Raw genomic sequence first — 22,928 nt, forward strand, 5'->3', positions numbered from 1 at the left:
TTGCCCAAGTCCTTGGGCTTCGAACTGTACAAAAAGTCTACAGAGAACCATGCATTAATTTAAGTTAAAAAAAAATTCTTAAGACGCCTCTTTAAAGCTATGTTGTACTGTATCTTTCTTAAAGTGTAACATCAAGTAAGGGAATCATGAATAATGTACTGTACAAAAAAATTGTGGACGTTGGCCAGACATCCACTGCCAAAAGTTCTGTTTTGCAGCCGATTTCAAGTTCACACACCCATAAATTATTTTTGTCTTTCTTTTAATGGATTTTTTAATCTCTTTGTACTTCATTTGTTTTGCTTATGTAAATGTGACCTTTATGCTTTTTTATTCAACACATTGAATCATTTAGCTCTTTGCCGAGTGAAAAACACATGAGAAAATAAAAACACTGCATTGGATGATTTTCATACTTGATGACGAAGGGAAGCATGTTCAGACCAGGCCCGTGTTGGCATTAATCAGAACATGATGTTTAGTGGGAGGAAGGGTATATTTAAATAAGTATCTCTCTATCCCTATGTTTCCAGGATGAACACTGGATTGCAGAAACTAAAAGAGGCATCTGAATCAGTTGCTGCACTAAGTAAAGAGCTGGAAGCAAAAGAGAAAGAGCTCCAGACAGCTAACCAAAAGGCAGATATGGTGAGAAATATTTTTCTATTCATGAACTTTACAAAAATGTCCCTTATAGTATTACTATTACTACTTTTGCAATTAGTTCCTACGATACTAACTTTCATGGTAGCTAAAGCTGTACCTATAATATAACGTTGCTAATACAAGTGAATAAAATTTTTATTTAATGCATCCATTCATTGAACTAAGACATTAAATCACCTGATAGTTGAACACCTTGAGATTAGTGGTTGGCTTGCCATCATCACTGGGACTAGGAAGTATTGATTCACAAAATGTCAATATCCCACGATAACCACTCTGCTCCACAGGACCCTCCAGTTAACGTTAACCCCCTTCCCCCCCCCCCCCCCCCCCCCCCCCGAACACAATGCTACGTCATGTATTACTATTTCTTGGGTGAAACGAGCATTTTTAAAAAAAAATATTTTTGTTGTATTTCAAAAAAGCAAACAACAATAACGGTCCTAGGATCGCACTCTTCCCTGCAGCTCCGCTCTGCTCTGCGCTACCTCTGGAGCCCTCTCGTTGCAGGGATCGAGACTGCCCTGATTCCGGTTAATCTGTTCCCTTATTATTGCGCTGTGGTTTCTCTTCTCTGTTATTGTACCTTATTGTTCTTTTCTTTGAGACTGCCATGATCTGGTTAATCTGTTACTAGTTTCCCTCGGCCCTCCTCTTGACATTATTATTGCTCTGTTGGTTCTCTTTTTGTTACTGTGCCTTATTGCCCATTTGTTGCTTGTGTTGGTTTCCTTTCCATTTCCCTCTGCCGAATTGTCCTGTGACCCCTCCCCCCTGACTGCCCCACTCCCGCCTCCAAGCTGCACCTCCCTCCCCCCTCCACTACAAATGGCGGCCACGCGCACAGCAGGCACACCGCTGGTGCGCCAAAGGTGTGCAGAAGGTAAGCCAGTCAGTGCCCATCCGCAACCCGACCGCGGCCAGCGCCAGGAACCCTGGATCTCTGGGTCCACACCGATACAACTCTGTCGCACTCAACCCCGGAAGACACTCTGACTGCAAGAGATCCTCACCCATCACCACCCATGGGGAGTTCCCCTGCAGATTCTGCTGCAGATCCTTCACCATCGACAAAGCTACCACAACCGCCGAAACCTTGACTTGCATTCTCCTCAACATTTGCTCCCTCCACCGACACGCCCTAGAGATCTGGGACCTGATTGACACTCTCTCGCCTGACGTCGCCTTCTTCACCGAAACCTAGACCAACGCCACCTCTGGCCCCACATCGCCACCGCCATCCCCGATGGCTACAAGATCCAGAGAAAGGACCGCCCCCACCACCCAGGAGGAGGACTCGCCATCGCACATAAGACCCCCCTCCGACTCTCCACATCCAGCAATAGTGACCTCCACTCCAACACAGAACACCTCCACTTCCAGATCCAGCCCAGCCCCAGGACCACGCTACGAGGCACCCTTATCTACAGACCGCCAGGACCTCGCACCCAGTCTGCAACTACCATCGCCGAGCTCGCTGCACCCGCACCATCACCTCCACGGACTACATTCTACTCAGGGACCTAAACTTCCACCTCGACAACTGCGACAACACCGACTCCACCACTCTCCTCGACAACCTCGGACTGAAGCAGCTGGTAAACCCCCCACTCACTAAGCTGGACACACCCTTGACCCTATCGCGGGTGGGACAAACATCCGCTTCAGCCACACCACCCAGCCCCACTGGACAGACCACCAGTGCGTCCACTTCACCTTCGACACCACCACCGCAACCAAGCCCACCCTGCGCCCGCCACAAAGGAACTGGAACAAGGTCACAGAGGAACACCTCAGCACCACCCTCCTCCAAGAGCCCCCCTCCAGCACCACGACCCGCACCAACTCCACAGCCAGGAAACTTCACCGCTGGATCCCCTGCTGCGCCGACAAGCTCGCACTCCTGGGGGAGGGGGCGTGGCTAGTGGCCGGAGGGCATGATTGCTTGCTGAAACGGCTCCATAACCCTTGCTGCATTATGCGTCACTAATATCCATTTTCTGAGTCGGAGATTTCCCCAAAGCACCGGGAACTTTTTCCTAAACCAGTCTTCCTCAGCGGAACGGCCCGGAGGCCAGATAAATCCTCCGAGAGCCTGGGCGAAGACCCACACCATCAAGTCCAGGAGACCTAAGATGGCGGAAGAGAGGATGCGGGGAGTCTAACCCCGAACAAAACCCAAGAACCCACAGTACCGGGTCCCAAGAGCAAGATTCCTCAACAGCGGGGGGCCTCTACACTCGCTGGAGGCCCCCGGGATGCGGTGTGAAGGAGGAGTGATCGCGAGGGTGAAACGCGAGGAGGAGCGCCACGGCTGGGGCACATCCGCTGCGGTGCTCAGATCAGGATAGCAGCCTAATCGAGGTCCCCGGCTTTGACTCATGCAGCTTCTATTGAGTTAGTTTGTACCCCACGTTGGCCGCTGTACAACGGAGGTGAGGAGGAGCGGATTGGGGCAGGTGGAGCAGTAACCGTTGACTTGCCACAGACTGCGAGGAGCGAGTGGCGAAGGAGGCGGCTTTTACCCGCGCGAGGCCCCAGACCCACAGCCTACCTTCCAGGGGGGGGCGGACTGTCATAAATTCCCCCCCCGAACTCTGATTGTATCCGGAGCCCGTAGGAACGGTACACCGCGGCCGGAGAGGGAGGGTCGGCGAAGACCTGTTCATATGGTAGCCTGGGGAATTTTCTCCGCTGGTGCACGCTAAAAGAGACTTGCCGGAGAGCCCGGCATCCAATTCCGCATAAAGCTGGCCCCAGGCTATAGCCTCTCTTGCAGCAATCGACCACAGTGGGCCCACCATCGTAGCTTACACCAAGGTGGCAGAGGGGCCTCCCAACATCTTGGCAGCAGTAGAGACAATGAGATAGCGAAGGCCGCCATATTTAACAGCAGTGGTGCAGGAGCTGGACTTTGGGGGCATCGACCTTCCAGAGGAGCGACCTCCCTTTCTTTGACCCAGAGAATCCACCTGGAAAACCGATAGGCCGGCGGAGGACGGTTCTGTCCCCCACGCAGGTAAGGGCCATTACAGGTGTGTTTCCCTACAACACTGCTTCTAGGATATTCTGATGGCCACCAATAAGAAACTTAAATCCAACGCGCAGAAACAACTAGCGAAGTTTGCCTAAAACAAGCAGGGGGAGAACAATGTGATGGCGTCTGACGGAGACCCTAAGTCCTCACAACCCCATCGCCCGACCAAGCCTCTTACCCTGGAAGATGTTATGGAGGCTATAGCCGGGGTGAGGACATCCTTAGAAACACGTATAGACTCCGTCAATATAGAGGTGACTCTTCTCCATGCAGACCTTAGAAAAATGGACTCCAAAGTCAAAGAAGTTGAACTCAGGACCACAGCCCTCATGTCCGATAACTCTACGCTTCAACAACAAGTGGCCCAACTCCAGGACCAACAAAAGTAAATATGGGAGCTTTTGGATGATTATGAAGGGAGGGCAAGGCAGAACAACATCCGTATTCTTGGAGTCCCGGAATGATTGGAGGGGCCGGCAGTCGACCCCTTTGTGGAAGACTTGGTGCTCAATAAACTACAGCCTAAGCGTCTCTTCAGCAACTTCTCCATCGAACGGGCCCATTGAGTCCCCGGGGGTCGTCCCAAACCTGGAACTCCTCCAATGCCCATTATTGCAAGGGTCTTAAACTTTCCGTCCAGACACGTGATCTTACAAACTGTACGAGCTGGACCCCGATGAAACTCGAGGACGTCAGTGCTTAATTTGTAAAAAATGAAGTGCCGGGGCTGAAAATGCTGCCAAGGAGGCTACAGCCCACTTCTACCTCTGTTATGCCCAACTTTCAGCACCCGCACTGCCTACACTCTCTATCATGTAACCATGCTCTGCTGTCTGTCCCCTAAGTCATGCGTTTTACTTCTTTACCTACGCCGACAGGTGAGTGCGAAATCTAAATGTACACCAAATGAAAATGCTTATCTGAAAGAGACACGTTAGTGATAGATTCCTTACCTTAGAATATCCATGTCAGACTGGATCCGGAAAGTTTTGCGTAGCAGTACCCTTGCGCGTCGGTAGGCGTCGTCTGCGGCTCCGCGTCCGTCGTCGGCGTCGTGGGCGCCGTGATGACGTCGTCGGAGTACTTAGACGCCGCCTCCGCGTGCTGACGTCAATTCTTCTTTTTTCCGCGCCAGCCAGCGCAGATCTGGAAAGAGCAGTTCCCTAGTCACTTTTTGACTAACTTTTTGATCTTTTTTGATCCTTATCGAAGTCTTTACGACTCCGACGGTGCCGTTAGGGATGCCCGGCTTCAAGCATTGCGACGAGTGTGACTGTACCATGTCGGTTACGGATCCCCACCGCTTGTGCCTGATGTGTTTGGGCGTCGACCATGACGACAAGGCCTGCTCCGACTGTCGGGCCCTCTCGAGGAAGGCCAGGCGGGAGCGGTCCCGCAGGAGACTCGAGATCCGCCAGTCGGCCCCGCGCCGTGTAAGGTCCCGGTCCCGGTCCCACGGGAGGTCGAGGGACAGGTCGCGGGGACGGAGCCGTCACAGCTCTGGGAGTCGGCGCCACTCCTCCAGGTCCAAGTCGTCAGGTAAGAAGCATAAGAAGTCGAAGAGACATCATCGCTCTTCTGACTCCCCCCGACGCTCGCACGATGCGGCCGGGGGTTCGGGTGACACCGCCCACGCGGCTCCTCGCGAGTCGCGGGCGCCGCGTTTGGCCCCATACCCCCCGGTCCCTGGGCTGAACGCGACGCCGGAGGAGATCGAGCGCTTCCTCATGGCCATGAGGTCCCTTTCTTCGACGGGTTCCGCGGCGCCTTCGGGCCCAGTGAACCCGTCTGGGGGCCCTAGTGGGTCGGGGGCTACGACCCCGACGCCGTCGGGTGCTCCGGCCTCGACGCCGCCGGCGCCTTCGGGCCCGGCGCCGCAGGGCCCCACTATCCCGACGCCGCCTATGCCCTCGGGCTCGGCGCCGCAGGGTTCAGCGGCCCCGGCGTCGTCGCCGGTGGACCTTACGACCCCTCCGGCGTCGGTCCGTGTGGTGTCCCCTCCGGCGTCGTCCTCGGGCGGCGCCGGCCCCGATGCCTCCTCTCATTGGGTTCTGGCGTCGGAACGGCGCCTGTCGGCGCCGATCCCGACGCCGTTCGGAGAATTTCAATTCTATGAACTCACCTCATTCGCTTACGACCCTGAATCTCAGGAGATGGGGGATGAGGAGAGTTGGGAGGAGTCTGAGGACCCTCTGACAAGGGAATGTCAGTCTAACATGGACTGGGCAGGAGACCTTGGGGAAGCCAGTGGCCTGGACACCTCTCCAGACACTGGATTCGTCTCTCCTCCGACCGTGGCTTCGGAGGAGGGCGCTACATATGGTGTGGTGTTGATGAGGGCTGCTAAGGCCTTGGGCCTTGAGCTCCCCGTCGCGGCAGTGAGGACTAACCTCCTCACTGAGGTCCTTAAGCCGCAGTCATGCTCCATGGAGCCTCTGCTGCCGTTTAATGAGGCCTTGACGGACGTTCTTTTGGGCACTTGGTCCAGGCCCTCTACAGGTTTGCCTGTAGATAGGAACGTGGCCAGACGCCACCTCCCGGCCCCGGGCGACCCATGTTTCCTGTCCACCCACCCCACCCCCGAGAGTCTGGTTATCCAGGCCTCTAACTCCCAGACCGCCTTCCCGACGGCTCCCCCTGATCAGGAATCCAAGAGGTACGAGGCCTTTGGCAAAAAGGTGTTCTCGTCCCTCAGCTTGGGACTGCGGTCTTCGAACACTGCATGCCTCTTGGGCCGTTACACCCACTCTCTGTGGGAAACGGTTGCGGAAGTGCTGCCAGAGTGTCCGTTGGAGGTACGGGCCAAACTCGGCCAAGCCCTACTGGAAGGCCGGGACGTAGCGAAGTACGATATCCGGTGCGGACTGGATACTACTGACTCGCTGGGCAGAGAGATGGCTACGACGGTGGCGATACGACGCCACGCCTGGCTGAGATCCGCCAACTTCTCGGCAGACGTCCAAAACACACTCATGGACATGCCATTCGATGGCCGTCGCCTCTTTGGCGACAAGGCAGACCACGAGCTTGAGCGCTTTAAGGACTCCAGGGCTACGTCCAAGTCCTTGGGCCTCTCGGCCCCGCGCCAGCAAATGGGTGCCTTTCGTCCCTTTCGTGGCCAAGGCAGGGGCGCCCCCACACGCGCCGCCAGCCAATCGCCACAAACTGTCGTCCAGCGCGGCGGCGGCCGTGGAAACCGCCGTGGAGGTGGTCGGGGAAACAGGCGGAGCCAGTCCACACCTAACCCCGCAGCATCCGCCTCTAAACCCTCCTAGTCCATGCTTTTCGGCCCATGTGACGCCAGTGGGAGGCAGGGTTCGCCATCACCACCCTCACTGGCGCACAGTCACTTCGGACAGGTGGGTGCTGCAGATCGTCCGAAGGGGCTACTCCCTCCCCTTCGAGACGACCCCTCAAGCCATGCCACCGCAACACCACCGCGTATCGGGGGATCACTTGCGGCTCCTGCAGGAGGAAGTGTCGGCCCTCTTGGCCAAGGGGGCCATCGAGCGCGTTCCTGGGCCAGAAGTAGGACGTGGTTGCTACTCCCACTACTTCCTGGTGGTACCCAAGAAGGGCAAAGGGGGCCTACGCCCTATCTTGGATCTGAGGAACGTCAACGGCTTCCTCCGGAGGGAGAAGTTCAAAATGCTGACGCTAGCTCAGGTCTTGGCTGCCCTAGACCCAGGAGACTGGATGGTAGCGTTGGATTTGCAGAACGCATATTTCCACATCCCCGTCCTGCCGGCCCACCGGCCCACCGGCGTTACCTGTGGCTCACGGTAGGCCTCGAGCACTTTCAGTTTACCGTGCTCCCCTTCGGCCTTACCAGCGCCCCACGGGTGTTCACGAAGGTGATGGCGGTGGTCGCAGCTCACCTGCGCAGGTTAGGGGTGTCAGTCTTCCCCTACCTCGACGACTGGTTGTTGAAGGCGGGCTCGCCCCAGACAGTCGTCAGCCACCTCCAGACTACGGCGGATCTCCTGCACCAGCTGGGATTTTCCATCAATGTGCCGAAGTCACACCTGTGCCCCTCTCAGAAGCTCCTTTTCATCGGAGCGGTTCTCGACTCGGCACAGTTTCAGGTTTACCCGCCCGAACAGCGGGTCCGGGATATACAGGCTCTGATTCCGGTCTTCCGGCCGTTATCCCGGGTTTCGGTCAGGTTGACGCTGCGGCTTCTGGGGCTGATGGCCTCCTGCATCCTTCTGGTGCATCACGCACGGTGGCGGATGCGGGCTCTGCAGTGGGACCTGAAGTTTCAGTGGGCCCAGCACCGGGGCAACCTGTCCGACCATGTCCTGATCTCGGAGGGCACTGCGAGCCAGCTGCAGTGGTGGCTCACGGACCGCGATTGGGTCAACGGCAGATCCCTCTCCCTTCCCCAACCGGAGCACGTAGTTGTGACGGATGCGTCCCTCCTGGGCTGGGGAGGCCACTTGGGAGAGGCGGAGATCAGAGGACTCTGGTCTCCGGCGGAGTCCCGGCTCCATATCAACCTGTTGGAGCTGCGGGCGATTCGTCTGGCACTGAAAGCATTCCTCCCGTCTGTCCGAGGGAGTGCAGTGCAGGTGTTCACCGACAACACCACCGCCATGTGGTACTGCAACAAACAAGGCAGAGTGGGGTCGTGGACCCTTTGTCAGGAGGCTCTGCGTCTCTGGCAATGGCTGGAACATCAGGGCGTGACTCTGGTGGTTCAACACCTGGCCGGTTCTCTGAACGCCAGGGCGGACGAACTCAGCTGTCGGTGCTCGATGGATCACGAATGGCGTCTGAACTCGGACGTGGCGCAAGGCCTCTTTCTGCGATGGAGAGAGCCTTGGTTAGATCTATTCGCCACCAAAGAGAACGCGCAATGTCATCAGTTCTGCGCGTTGGAATTTCCAAGGCGGCACTCGCTCGGAGAGGCTTTTCGTCGCGAGTGGAGCTGCGGTCTGTTGTACGCCTTTCCGCCTATACCTCTTCTGCCCAGAGTGCTGAAGAAGATCAAGCGCGACCGGGCACAAGTCATCCTTGTGGCTCCGGACTGGGCTCGAAGGTACTGGTATCCCGAGCTACTCAGCATGTCAGCCGATCCCCCGATTCGTCTGCCTCTTCGAGAGGACCTTCTGTCGCAGCAGCAGGGGACGGTCCTCCACCTGAACCTGTCCAGTCTCCACCTCCATGCTTGGAGATTGAGCGGCGACAGTTGAGGCCATTTGACTTGCCTCCTGAAGTTTGCAACATCATTCTGGCAGCCAGGCGTCCCTCCACAAAAACGGTATACGCCTGCAGGTGGAACAGATTTGTGGCATGGTGCACAGCAAAGGCTGTGGATCCCCTCAATGCCCCTCTCTCTGAGGTCCTTCTCTTCCTTCTTTCTCTTGCCCAGCAGGGCTCTGCTCTGGGCACTATCAAGGGCTATCTTTCGGCTCTTTCAGCCTTTCTGAGGCTGCCTGACCGACCTTCTTTATTCAAGTCCCCTATTGTAAACAGATTTCTGAAAGGCATCACTCATACCTTTCCTCCTGTTCCTTTCGTGATGCCTCAGTGGGACTTGAACCTGGTTCTAACCTTTCTGATGTGCGCTCCCTTTGAGCCACTTCATAACTGTCCACTTCGTCTTCTTTCTTTGAAGACTGCCTTCCTGGTAGCCATCACCTCTGCCAGGAGAGTGAGTGAGCTCCATGCCCTCTCGTGCAAGCCTCCTTTCCTGTAAGTCCATCCGGACAAGGTTGTTTTGAGGACTAGGCCCTCCTTCTTGCCAAAGGTGGTCACGGCCTTCCACATTGGGCAGTCCATCACATTGCCAACCTTCTTTCCGCCTCCGCACCACTCGAGAGAGGAGGAGAGGCTCCACCGTCTGGACCCAAAACGTGCGCTCTCATTCTATCTGGATCGCACACGCCAGTTCCGGGTGGATGATCAACTCTTTGTTGGGTACGCGGGCGCTAAGAAAGGGAAAGCGGTGCACAAGAGGACCATCTCTCGATGGATTATCATGTGCATCCAGGCGTCTTACTCCTTGGCTAAGAAGGAACCACCTGTTGGGCTGCGGGCTCATTCCACTCGAGCCACGGCCACCACAACTGCCTTGGGCCGAGGTGTGCCCTTGCAGGACAGTTGCCAGGCAGCTACGTGGGCCTCGTTGCACACGTTTGCTAGGCACTACTGCCTGGACAGTCAAGTCCGGAGAGACGGCTACTTTGGCCGCTCCGTTCTCCAGGACTTTCTGGTGTAAATATTGGTTCGCAGACCCACCACCACGGGGATGGTATTGCTGGGGTATCTATTCTAAGGTAAGAAATCTATCACTAACGTGTCTCTTTCAGATGCACAAGTTACTACTTGTGTAACGAATTGTAGCTTGTCTCCTTTCTGGTGAAGAATTGGCTTGGTAGTTTAGTCTGCCCTGTTCCCATGATGCACTGGGCCAGGGACAGACTGATTTGCATATAGCCAGGTTCTGAGCTGGGATGGGGCAGTGAGATAAATAACGGTGATGGATCAGGCCCTGATCTTTGGACTGGGTAAGAGTGGTCTGCTCAATTCAGACACTCTGTTCATCACCACCCCCTTTTCTGAATCGATAAGAACTGACGTCAGCACGCGGAGGCGGCGTCTAAGTACTCCAACGACGTCATCACGGCGCCCACGACGCCGACGACGGACGCGGAGCCGCAGACGACGCCTACCGACGCGCAAGGGTACTGCTACGCAAAACTTTCCGGATCCAGTCTGACGCCTGGGGATATTCTAAGGTAAGGAATCTATCACTAACTAATGTCTCTTACAGATATATCGTTACACAAGTAGTAACTTGTGCTTATTGAACATATTAATCAGTGCAGTCTGACTGGGTTTGTTGCAGGTCAGGAGGCTGCTTGAGCACAGCAGGTCATGTCACTGTTAGTGCTGCCTGTGATTAGTTTGGTCCAGATATGACGACGGCATAGGCATCCACTGCTCAGCTTGCTGTGACCCTGACTGCCACAGCACAAGCACTGTCCCCAGCCGCAATGCTGCAATGCCTGTGAGATGTGAGTATGGCTGTTGCACCAACTGGGCTCAAGCACACTCAGCACTTAGGATGCTTGGAGGCAGCGCACAGAAACTGCAGGTGACTCCATAGCACACACAAGTTGCGGTGGGCCACAGCCACATCAAGCACGTTGAGGATAGTAGCACTGCAGGGCTGCAGGCCCCCACTAAAATTATCCAATGGGAGGTTTAGGCTCAAGCAGTGGCAGGTTGCAGCTGTCTCGGTGAATAGAATCCAAGCCATTTGTTAATGATGACTGCTTGGATTCATGACAGGCTTGACGACATCATCACTAAAGCGATGATACACAATCATGCCTGCCTGAACAGATGTATGCCTGCCTATGGAAATATACCAGCCCGTCACCATGCAAGGTATGTGGTTCTTTTTATTTAAAATTGGGCAATTAATATTGAGACCACAACCTGCAGGACCAGAAATAATAGCCCCGGCCCTGTGAAAGAAGTGCCAGTGCTGAGCACCTGAAAGCACCTGCTCAAATTAAGCACTGGAGGACGCGCATATCACCTTTTTCCCGGACTTCACAGTCAAGGTTCAGGCACAACGGTGTAGCTTTACTGAAGTTAAAAGAGCCCTCAGGGAAAAAAACATGAAATACTCCATGCTGTTCCCGGCTAAACTACGTGTGGAAGCGGATGGTAAAGCGCATTTTTTCCAATCCCCAGAAGAAGCCTGAGACTGGATAGAAGGTTGGCATTGTTTGAGGAAGCAATCCGGTGGCCGTAGGAAAGGCTGCCCCAACAACAACCAACGGGCCCTTCCAGTAACAAAGGAACAACGTTCAGAAGGTGACTCAGACGGAGCACATTGACCTCTGCCGGTGGGATTCGTAAGATATATCCCACATGTCTTTCAATGGGCGACTTGACTGATCCCAGGTCTCCTGTTCTCCATGTACTGATTCCAGGAGTAGCCGAGACTTTCCTGTTTGCATAGCTGTTGCGCTCCTGACTGACAGCGCATATACACCAAGGTGGGAGATCAACCCTGCAACATGCAGGAAGACTGGATTAAAGTGTACAACGTTTAACTGTATTATGAAAATATTACGCGGGTAAGGCGAGGGACAGAGCTGTTTAGCCATGCACCTTGTGAGAAGTTGGCCCGATATGCAGCGTTCGCTATTCTAGCGACCGCTATGTATCGTTCCAAACGACCCTTATGATGATTGGTTGTAAGTCAACCTATAGACCAGCTATCCTAGTAGCGTGGATACGAGCAGTCTAAGGCTAAAGACCCGAGAGGGCGTGTTAAGCCAGCTGTTTACCACACATGTACCCCTGGAACACCAAGTGAAAGGACACCACACAAGTGTTATGAAAATAAACAGGATATTTATTAAGATTCACAACAGCCCTGTACTCTTTATGAGGACAGGGTACTAAGCACAAACCAAATCTCTTAGGAAAATACTTCAAGTGCACAATTAAAACAAGTGTCCGAGGACACGGAAAGTTTAGAGGTCTCGGGCGGACCCGATAAGGCAAGTCGGAAGCGAGGGACTCGGGACCCTAGAGTAAAGAGGCTATGCAGGCACCGAAATGCCGAGTTACCTAGCCACGAGGGCTGCGGCTGCACAAGTCTTACAGGCGTCGGGGTCTTCGCTGACGAGCCAGGAGCCGGAAGAAAAGGAGTTGCTGGCCGGCGACCAGTGATGAATAGTTCGTAGAGATCCAAGCCTGGATCAGAGATCGTTGACACCTGAAAGCAGAGGGGACCAAGTTCGTACTACTAGCCAGTAGTCAGAGGGTACCAGGAGGGCACCGGTTGGCCGTCACCTCGACTAGGTGAGTGGGCGACGCTAGGCTCTGCAGGCTCACGGACCAGGAGGCGTTGTCGGCGACCAGGATGGAGGTGCGAGCTGTCCCACGAAGGTTGATGCTGTCGGCGTCGCTGGGCCCAGGATTGGGGCAACAGCCTTGGCAAATTTCAGGGCCACGTGGTGGGCCTAAAATGGCGTCTTGAGGGGACCAGGAGGGTCCGGGGTGCTTCTCTCAAAGATAGAAGCAAAGGCCAGTCTGGAGCAACCAGACCAGCAGCGTTGATTGTCGGATGTCGTCCCAGAAGGGCACAAGCCAGCGGCTAGTGACCGGACAACGTGTTGAGCAGCGAGCAGAAGGGCCCCACGCAGATCGTGGAGATGCTGGGAGACTGCACTTCGGTGCTGGAGCGGCTCAGGGTCGGGGCTTCTCGGACCCCAGAGCACTCACCAGGGAATTACTTCGATGGTCGTGCTGGTTAAGAGCGTGCAGGTTTTGATGATGGCCGGTCCCTCGAGGTCTCGTCGCACCCACAGATCACAGCTGAGCTGATGACGTGGGTAGAGGTCAGAGGTGCCAGGGAAGCCGGTTCTCGTCGAGCTGGGCCGTCGGATTCCTTGAGGAAGGACTTGCAGCAAACCGCAGAGTTCTTAGGTGGTGCCCGCTGATGCAGGGTGACTACTCCTTAGTCACAAGGGAGAAATCTTGAGAAGAGTCTCGAAGTCCTTTCGTAGAAAGTAGTTCTTGATTCAAAGATGATCTAATTTGGAAGGGTCCCCGCTCCGGCCTTTATCCTAAAGAAAGGGGTGGGTACATGACTAGGTCCTGCCCTAAGGGTGGGACCAGGAAGGGGGGTAGTTACACCCCTCTCCCCTGCCGGACTTTCCCCAGGCCAGGGCTGGCGCCCCTGGAACTGGTTCTGACCGGCAGATGCGTAGTGAGCACCGGGGTGCCACTCCGCAGTCACCTTCTCGCAAAAGCCCTACCTACCCAGAATACACAAACCCTGTTTGGCAGGAAACCCTTTGTCCAAGTGCTCCTCGCTGTAAGGACTCCCAGCAGCAGGAGGTCAGACTCGTGTCTGTGGTGGCAGCATCCATTTTGTGGAGCTGAGGCTTTAGTTAACTTTAACCGGGGTTCACAGTTACGTACATGTCGTGTCCCTCTAGAAGGGCGGAATGCTAACCTCATCGCCAGAATTGGTGAGGGGGCCGCATCCCGATTCGTATGACACCTTACTCGACATGTCTTGATAACGCGACACCGAAGTTACCGATGTGGTACGCGTTATCATGGAACAGCCATTGGGTCTTTGTTCCGCAAGCTGCAACCGGGCTCGGCTCGGGCCAGAACCTAGTTCACACGAGCCCACGCACTCTGCCTTCAGGATTGTCAAGGCCTGCCATAGGAGTGACTGATAGGAACTCGGGCGTCCATTGTATGGTTAGATATAGGGCTACTATACCTAAAGCAAAGGGTGAGTACACGACTTTGCCCCAGCCGTCATGCAGCCAGTTGTGTCAAATTTAGGAGGCCAGCTAGGGGTGGCACAATACATGCTGCAGCCCCTGGCGGCCCTGGGTACACCTATGCCCTGCGTTACGGGGTCTGATAAGGTGGCCCAGTACCAATTGGTAAATGCACCTAGGGTACATGTCGTAATTTAGAGAGAGAACAGCCAGGCTGTGGGTCTGATTAGCAGGCCCACCGCCAGAGAAAGTCGTAAACCAGTGAAACAAAAGCAAAAAATCTGGGTGATCATGGGATTGCAGACCCTACTCTCCTACATGACCCCCCCCCCAAACGTTGGGACAATAAGCTAACCTTGACCAGGTGAGTCTTCTTGTTCTAAGTGGAAATATCTGGAGAGCCCATCGGCATTGCCATGATCAGTGCCAGGTCTATGTTCCACTGTAAAGTCCATCCCCTGTAGGGAAATGGACCACCTAAGTAGTTTGGGGTTTTCACCCTTCATCTGATTTAGCCACAAGAGGGGCTTATGGTCGGTCTGAATCTTGAAGTGAGTGCCAAACAAGTATGGCCTCAGCTTCTTCAGGGCCCAAACCACAGCAAAGGCCTCCCTCTCAATTGCTGACCAATTCTTCTCTCTAGGGGTCAGCCGTCTGCTTATAAAAGCAATGGGCTGGTCTTGACCATCAAAATTCAGCTGAGAAAGAACAGCTCCCACACCCAACTCAGAAGCATCTGTTTGGACAATGAATGGTTTGGAGTAGTCCGGACTCTTAAGGATAGGCGCTGTGCACATGGCCTGCTTTAGGTCATCGAATGCTTTTTGACAGCCTGCTGTCTACTGAACCTTTTTTGGCATTTTCTTGCTTGTCAGTTCATTTAATGGTGTCACAATGGAACCATAGTTCCTGACAAACTTTCGGTAGTAACCAGTCAGGCCCAAGAAAGCTCGAACCTGAGTCTTGGTGGTTGGAGGAGCCCAGTCCCTGATTGACTGTATCTTGCTCTCCAGTGGCTGAACCTGGCCTCCACCTACAAGGTGGCCCAGGTATACAACCTGTGTCTGCCCTATCTGGCACTTGGTGGCCTTGATAGTGAGGCCTGCTGCTTGCAGAGCCACTAACGCTTTCCGCAGGTGGACCAGGTGATCCTCCCAGGTGGAGCTAAAGACAGCAATATCATCGAGATACGCTGCACAGAAGTCATCCAGCCCAGTAAGGACTTGATTCACCAACCTTTGGAAGGTGGCAGGTGCATTTTTCAGACCGAAGGGCATTACCACAAATTGATAATGCCCACCAGGGGTTGAAAATGCTGTTTTGGGCTTGGCATCCTCAGCTAACCTGATTTGCCAATACCCAGCTGTTAAGTCAAATGTGCTTAAGTAGTTGGCAGAAGCCAATCTATCTATCAGCTCATCTGCCCTTGGTATTGGATGGGCATCAGTCTTAGTGACTGCATTGAGACCCCTGTAGTCTACGCAAAACCTCATCTCTCTCTTACCACCCTGGGTGTGAGGCTTTGGCACTAGAACTACGGGACTAGCCCAAGGGCTATCCGAGGGTTCAATGACTCCCAACTCCAACATTTTCTGCACTTCAGTTTTTATGCAGTCTCTAACATGATCAGGCTGCCGGTAGATTTTACTCTTAACTGGCAGACTGTCACCAGTGTCAACCTCATGGGTACACCAATCGGTCTGACTGGGTGTCAGAGAAAACATATGTCTGAAAGACTGAAGAACCTGTTTACAGTCTTTCTGTTGATGCTCAGAGAGGCTGCCACAAAAGACAACACCATCTACTGACCCATCATCAGGATTCTGAGTGAGCAGGTCTGGGAGAGGGTCACTCTCTTCCTCCTGTCCCTCATCTATGGCCATGAGCAAACTCATGTCCTTCCTGTCGACATATGCTTTGAGCCTGTTGACATGGAGCACCCTGTGGGGGCTCCGGGGAGTTCCAAGGTCCACCAGGTAGGTGACCTCTCCCTTTTGCTCAAGAATTGTGTGGGGCCCAGACCATTTGTCTTTGAGTGCTGCTGGGGCCACTGGCTCCAACACCCACACCTTCTGTCCGGGCTGGTAAACAGTCAAGACAGCCTTTTGGTCATGCCAAGCTTTTTGGAGTTCTTGGCTGGCCTTAAGGTTTTCGGATGCCTTCTCCATGTATTCAGCCATCCGCGAGCGGAGGCCAAGCACATAGTCCACTATGTTGGTTGCAGGCTTTTTGAGAGGTCTCTCCCATCCTTCCTTCACCAAACACAGGGGTCCTCTTACAGGATGCCCGTACAAAAGTTCAAAAGGGCTGTAACCAACCCCCTTCTGTGGGACTTCTCTGTAAGCGAATAAAAGGCAGGGGATCAGGACGTCCCATCTATGCCGAAGCTTTTCAGGTAGTCCATGAATCATCCCTTTCAGGGTCCTGTTGAATCGCTCAACAAGCCCATTGCATTGTGGATGATAGGGTGTAGTGAACTTGTAGTTGACACCACATTCCTTCCACATAGCAGTTAAGTAGCTCGACATGAAGTTTGCACCTCTGTCGGAGACGACCTCCTTAGGGAAGCCCACTCTGGAGAATACTCCAACTAGGGCTCTTGCCACAACAGGTGCTGTAGTGGTCCTAAGGGGAATAGCTTCAGGATACCTGGTGGCATGATCCACTACCACCAGTATAAACTTGTGCCCTGATGCTGTTGGTGGTTCCATGGGACCGACGATGTCGATCCCCACCCGTTCAAAGGGCACCCCCACCACAGGCATTGGTATAAGGGGGGCCTTTGTCGTGCCACCTGACTTACCACTGGCTTGGCAAGTGACACAGGAGCGGCAAAACTCCTTGGTATCTTCGTTCATATGAGGCCAGTGAAAGTGCGAGACAAGCCTGTCCCACGTCTTCGTCTGGCCTAAGTGACCTGCTAAGGGAATCTCGTGGGCCAAGGTAAGTAGGAAACCACGCTGAGACAAGGGTACAACCAGCCTCCTGGTCATGCCAGGCTTGGGGTCTCTTGACTCAGTGTACAGGAGTCCATCTTCCCAGTATACCTTGTGGGTACCTGTGGCGTTCCCAGCAGCCTCGGCAGCAGCCTGCTGTCTGAGGGGTTCAAGAGAAGGGCAGTCTAACTGGTCCTTCCCCAGGTCTTCCCTTGAGGGTCCCCCTGAGCCCAAGAATTCAACTTGATCAAGTTCGAACTCTCTCGGCTCAGTTTCCCTCAATTCCTGTAGGTCAGCCTCCTCTGAGACTTGATCCACGACCTGGGGCAAGGGGGAAGGCGCAGCCTTAACCCTACTGCTCTTTTTCTTGGGAGGTGTCTGGTCCGTTGTTCCAGGATCCAGCACCTGTTCAGTGGGGCATTTCCTGACCTGTGACCTGGTCACAGCGAACACATGTGCTGGCAAGCCTAACATTTCCATGTGAGTCCGGTGCTCCACTTCTGACCATTGGGATGACTCCAAATCATTGCCCAACAAACAATCCACTGGGAGGTCTGAACTAACTACAACCTTCTTTTGGCCAGTTACCCCTCCCCAGGAGAAAGCTACAATTGCCATACTGTGATTGGTAGTGACATTGCTTGCATTGGTCACCAGGAATTCTGTACCTGGCATGATCTGTCCAGGGTCCACAAAGTTAGGTGTCACCATGGTGACACTGGCACAAGTGTCCCTATAGGCCTGAGCCATTTTTCCATTTATGAAAGGTGTCTGTCGGTATTTGCCCAAAGTATTGGGACTTACGTCAGGGGATATATCCACATCCCCTGTACTGACAAGGACAGCCTGAGTGAGCGTACCAACTAAGTTGTCACGCCCCTCAGAACCCAGGGTTAACCCAACTAAACCCTTGGGAGGTGCACTACCGCTGCTGGCTGTACTAGGGGGCACAGGTGCCTTAGGGGCTGCAGTGGCAGGAGTCTGCCCTCCTCCTTTCTTGGTGCACTCACTAAACCAGTGAGATTTACTTTTGCAGTACTGGCACCATCTTTTGGATTGGCCTTCTTTCTTCTTTTGGGGAGCCTGACCCCCACCCTCTTTGGGTTGTTGGGGACCTGTCGAAGACTTCTGGTCATTTTGTTCCCCCTTAGAATCTTTACCCTTCTGGTCTGCTTTCTTCTGACCACCTTGATTCTGGCCCTGGTTCTGTTTAACTCTTGTACGAACCCATCTGTCTGCCTTCTTTCCCAATTCTTGAGGAGAGGTCAGATCCGAGTCGACAAGATGCTGATGCAACAACTGGTTCTGACAATTGTTTAAAATTTGTTCTCTCATCATCAAATTATACAATCCTTGGTAATCAGTAACCTTACTGCCCAGCAACCAGCCCTCAAAAGCCTTAGTGGCACAATCGACAAAGTCAGACCAATCTTGAGACTGCGTTTTCTGGGTATCCCTGAACAGCACCCTGTACTGCTCAGTGGTTAGGCCAAACCCTTCAACCAGTGTGTTCTTCAAGACGTGGTAATTATTAGCGTCCTCTACCCTTGTGGTGAGGAGCTTGTCTCTTCCTTTACCTTCAAAGGAGAGCCACAAGATAGCTGCCCACTGACTCTGGGGAACACCCTGCACAGTGCAGGCCCTCTCCAAAGCAGTAATCCATTTGTGGATGTCGTCCCCTTGTTTAAAGGGGGGCACTATCTTACCAAGGTGTTTCGTATCAAAACTCCTTTCCCTATTACTAGGTACAATGCTGCCACCAGTGGGGACTACCCCACTTAACTGTTGCTCTCTAGCAAAGGCAAGCCTTTCTTTGGCCAGGGCAAGTTCTTCCCTTTCGATCCTCAGATTAGCTGCCCTTTCCTTAGCTTCGTACACTCTCCGCTGAGGGGACGTCATCCCTGTTTGAGAAGAGTTGTGAGAGCCATTGGTTTGAAGGGATCTGTTAGAGCCTCTTGATAGAGACCTAGCTCGTCCATTCCCAATGTTAAGCTGACCTGATAGTGGCCCCAGGAGTCCCCCAGTACCACTGTCATGTTTGCTTAAGTTGGACCTGCTTAGTCTTACGACTTCTACCTGTCCCTTATCTGCCTCATCCCCAGAGGGATCCTCATCCTCATCGTCCTCTACATCTTCAGTCTCAGTTGAGAGGTGGATGAGGTCAGGGTCGCCTCTGGTTCCCTCAAGGGGAGGCATGTCTCCTTCTGGATTAGAAGAGCTGGGAAGGGTCTCAGCTTTTCTGGCATCATAAGTCTCCAAGAGACCAATCAGAAAGGACGTTGTGGGGTTAGACCCCTGCTTGATCTTCCTGGAGTGACACACTTGTCTTAACTCCTTGAAGCTCAGCACAGTATATCTTGAAGGGATGACCTGTGGAGGGTCAACTGACACAAGGGGAGACTCAGAGTTTCCTCCTTTGTCCGACATACTGTTTCTAGTGTGGTGTAAGTGATGCACCTACCTACACTATGTGTTTACCTACTGTTCCCTTGCTAAGAGTTGCAGCCAAGGTGTGCTAAGCCTTGAGGAGCTGCAACAGCTGGTTCAGTAGAACTCAGAGTATTCGAAGCTTAGTTATATGTACTAACAGTACTTATGCGATCTTTCAACAAGATATTCTTAGGATACGTGTGGTAAAACAACAGCAAGCTCAAATCCCAACCGCTGCTCACCAATGTGAGAAGTTGGCCCGATATGCAGCGTTCGCTATTCTAGCGACCGCTATGTATCGTTCCAAACGACCCTTATGATGATTGGTTGTAAGTCAACCTATAGACCAGCTATCCTAGTAGCGTGGATACGAGCAGTCTAAGGCTAAAGACCCGAGAGGGCGTGTTAAGCCAGCTGTTTACCACACATGTACCCCTGGAACACCAAGTGAAAGGACACCACACAAGTGTTATGAAAATAAACAGGATATTTATTAAGATTCACAACAGCCCTGTACTCTTTATGAGGACAGGGTACTAAGCACAAACCAAATCTCTTAGGAAAATACTTCAAGTGCACAATTAAAACAAGTGTCCGAGGACACGGAAAGTTTAGAGGTCTCGGGCGGACCCGATAAGGCAAGTCGGAAGCGAGGGACTCGGGACCCTAGAGTAAAGAGGCTATGCAGGCACCGAAATGCCGAGTTACCTAGCCACGAGGGCTGCGGCTGCACAAGTCTTACAGGCGTCGGGGTCTTCGCTGACGAGCCAGGAGCCGGAAGAAAAGGAGTTGCTGGCCGGCGACCAGTGATGAATAGTTCGTAGAGATCCAAGCCTGGATCAGAGATCGTTGACACCTGAAAGCAGAGGGTACAAAGTTCGTACTACTAGCCAGTAGTCAGAGGGTACCAGGAGGGCACCGGTTGGCCGTCACCTCGACTAGGTGAGTGGGCGACGCTAGGCTCTGCAGGCTCACGGACCAGGAGGCGTTGTCGGCGACCAGGATGGAGGTGCGAGCTGTCCCACGAAGGTTGATGCTGTCGGCGTCGCTGGGCCCAGGATTGGGGCAACAGCCTTGGCAAATTTCAGGGCCACGTGGTGGGCCTAAAATGGCGTCTTGAGGGGACCAGGAGGGTCCGGGGTGCTTCTCTCAAAGATAGAAGCAAAGGCCAGTCTGGAGCAACCAGACCAGCAGCGTTGACTGTCGGATGTCGTCCCAGAAGGGCACAAGCCAGCGGCTAGTGACCGGACAACGTGTTGAGCAGCGATCAGAAGGGCCCCACGCAGATCGTGGAGATGCTGGGAGACTGCACTTCGGTGCTGGAGCGGCTCAGGGTCGGGGCTTCTCGGACCCCAGAGCACTCACCAGGGAATTACTTCGATGGTCGTGCTGGTTAAGAGCGTGCAGGTTTTGATGATGGCCGGTCCCTCGAGGTCTCGTCGCACCCACAGATCACAGCTGAGCTGATGACGTGGGTAGAGGTCAGAGGTGCCAGGGAAGCCGGTTCTCGTCGAGCTGGGCCGTCGGATTCCTTGAGGAAGGACTTGCAGCAAACCGCAGAGTTCTTAGGTGGTGCCCGCTGATGCAGGGTGACTACTCCTTAGTCACAAGGGAGAAATCTTGAGAAGAGTCTCGAAGTCCTTTCGTAGAAAGTAGTTCTTGATTCAAAGATGATCTAATTTGGAAGGGTCCCCGCTCCGGCCTTTATCCTAAAGAAAGGGGTGGGTACATTGTAGGAGAGTAGGGTCTGCAATCCTATGATCACCCAGATTTTTTTGCTTTTGTTTTACTGGTTTACGACTTTCTCTGGCTGTGGGCCTGCCAATCAGACCCACAGCCTGGCTGTTCTCTTTCTAAATTACGATATGTACCCTAGGTGCATTTACCAATTGGTACTGGGCCACCTTATCAGACCCTGTAACTCAGGGCATAGGTGTACCCAGGGCCGCCAGGGGCTGCAGCATGTATTATGCCACCCCTGGCTGGCCTCCTAAATTTGACACAACTGGCTGCATGACAGCTGGGGCGAAGTCGTGTAATCACCCTTTGCTTTAGATATGGTAGCCCTATATCTAACCATACAATGGACACCCGAGTTCCTATCAGTCACTCCTATGGCAGGCCTTGACAATCCTGAAGGCAGAGTGCGTGGGCTCGTGTGAACTGTGTTCTGGCCCGAGCCGAGCCGGTTGCAGCTTGCGGAATCAAGACCCAATGGCTGTTCCATGATAACGCGTACCACATCGGTAACTTCGGTGTCGCGTTATCAAGACATGTCGAGTAAGGTGTCATACGAATCGGGATGCTGCCCTCTCACCAACTCTGGCGACGAGGTTAGCATTCCGCCCTTCTAGAGGGACACGACATGTACGTAACTGTGAACCCCGGTTAAAGTTAACTAAAGCCTCAGCTCCACAAATTGGATGCTGCCACCACAGACACGAGTCTGACCTCCTACTGCTGGGAGTCCTTCCAGCGAGGAGCGCTTGGACAAAGGGTTTCCTGTCGAGGGCGGTGTTCGCACCGTCCCAGACAGGGTTTGTGTATTCTGGGTAGGTAGGGCTTTTGCGAGAAGGTGACTGCGGAGTGGCACCCCGGTGCTCACTACGCATCTGCCGGTCAGAACCAGTTCCAGGGGCGCCAGCCCTGGCCTGGGGAAAGTCCGGCAGGGGAGAGGGGTGTAACGACCCCCCTTCCTGGTCCCACCCTTAGGGCAGGACCTAGTCATGTACCCACCCCTTTCTTTAGAATAAAGACCGGAGCGGGGACCCTTCCAAATTAGATCATCTTTGAATCAAGAACTACTTTCTACGAAAGGACATTCAAGACTCTTCTCAAGATTTCTCCCTTGTGACTAAGGAGTAGTCACCCTGCATCAGCAGGCACCATCTAAGAACTCTGCGGTTTGCTGTAAGTCCTTCCTCAAGGAATCCGACGGCCCAGCTCGACGAGAACCGGCTTCCCTGGCACCTCTGACCTCTACCCACGTCATCAGCTCAGCTGTGATCTGTGGGTGCGACGAGACCTCGAGGGACCGGCCATCATCAGAACCTGCACGCTCTTAACCAGCACGACCATCGAAGCAATTCTCTGGTGAGTGCTTTGGGGTCCGAGAAGCCCCGACCCTGAGCCGCTCCAGCACCGAAGTACAGTCTCCCAGCATCTCCACGATCTGCGTGGGGCCCTTCTGCTCGCCGCTCAGCACGTTGTCTGGTCACTAGCTGCTGGCTTGTGCCCTTCTGTGACGACATCCGACAATCAACACTGCTGGTCTGGTTGCTCCAGACTGGCCCTCGCTTCCATCTTTGCGAGAAGCACCCCGGACCCTCCTGGTCCACTCAAGACGCCATCTTAGGCCCACCACGTGGTCCTGAGATCTGCCAAGGCTTGTTGCCCCATCCTGGGCCCAGCGACGCCGACAGCATCATCCTTCGTGGGACAGCTCGCACCTCCACCGTGGTCGCCGACAACGCCTCCTGGTCCGTGAGACTGCAGAGCCTAGCGTCGCCCACTCACCTAGTCGAGGTGACGGCCAACCGGTGCCCTCCTGGTACCCTCTGACTACTGGCTAGTAGTACGAACTTG

The 22,928-nt window shown here is 53.9% G+C and overlaps 1 protein-coding gene across 1 annotated transcript in view; it reads left to right on the forward strand.

Moving 5' to 3' along the window:
• The first annotated feature begins 534 nt into the window (after positions 1-534).
• LOC147659471 (dynein axonemal heavy chain 5-like) overlaps positions 535-22,928 on the forward strand; it is a 566,399-nt gene continuing 544,005 nt past the window's right edge. The window contains exon 1 of the mRNA XM_086951731.1: positions 535-648. Coding sequence (XP_086807857.1) covers positions 535-648 — 114 coding nt within the window. The remainder of the gene's footprint in view (positions 649-22,928) is intronic.

Source organism: Lissotriton vulgaris, unplaced genomic scaffold (genome assembly GCF_964263255.1).
Source record: "Lissotriton vulgaris unplaced genomic scaffold, aLisVul1.2 SCAFFOLD_1229, whole genome shotgun sequence".
Taxonomy (NCBI): Eukaryota; Metazoa; Chordata; class Amphibia; order Caudata; family Salamandridae; genus Lissotriton; species Lissotriton vulgaris.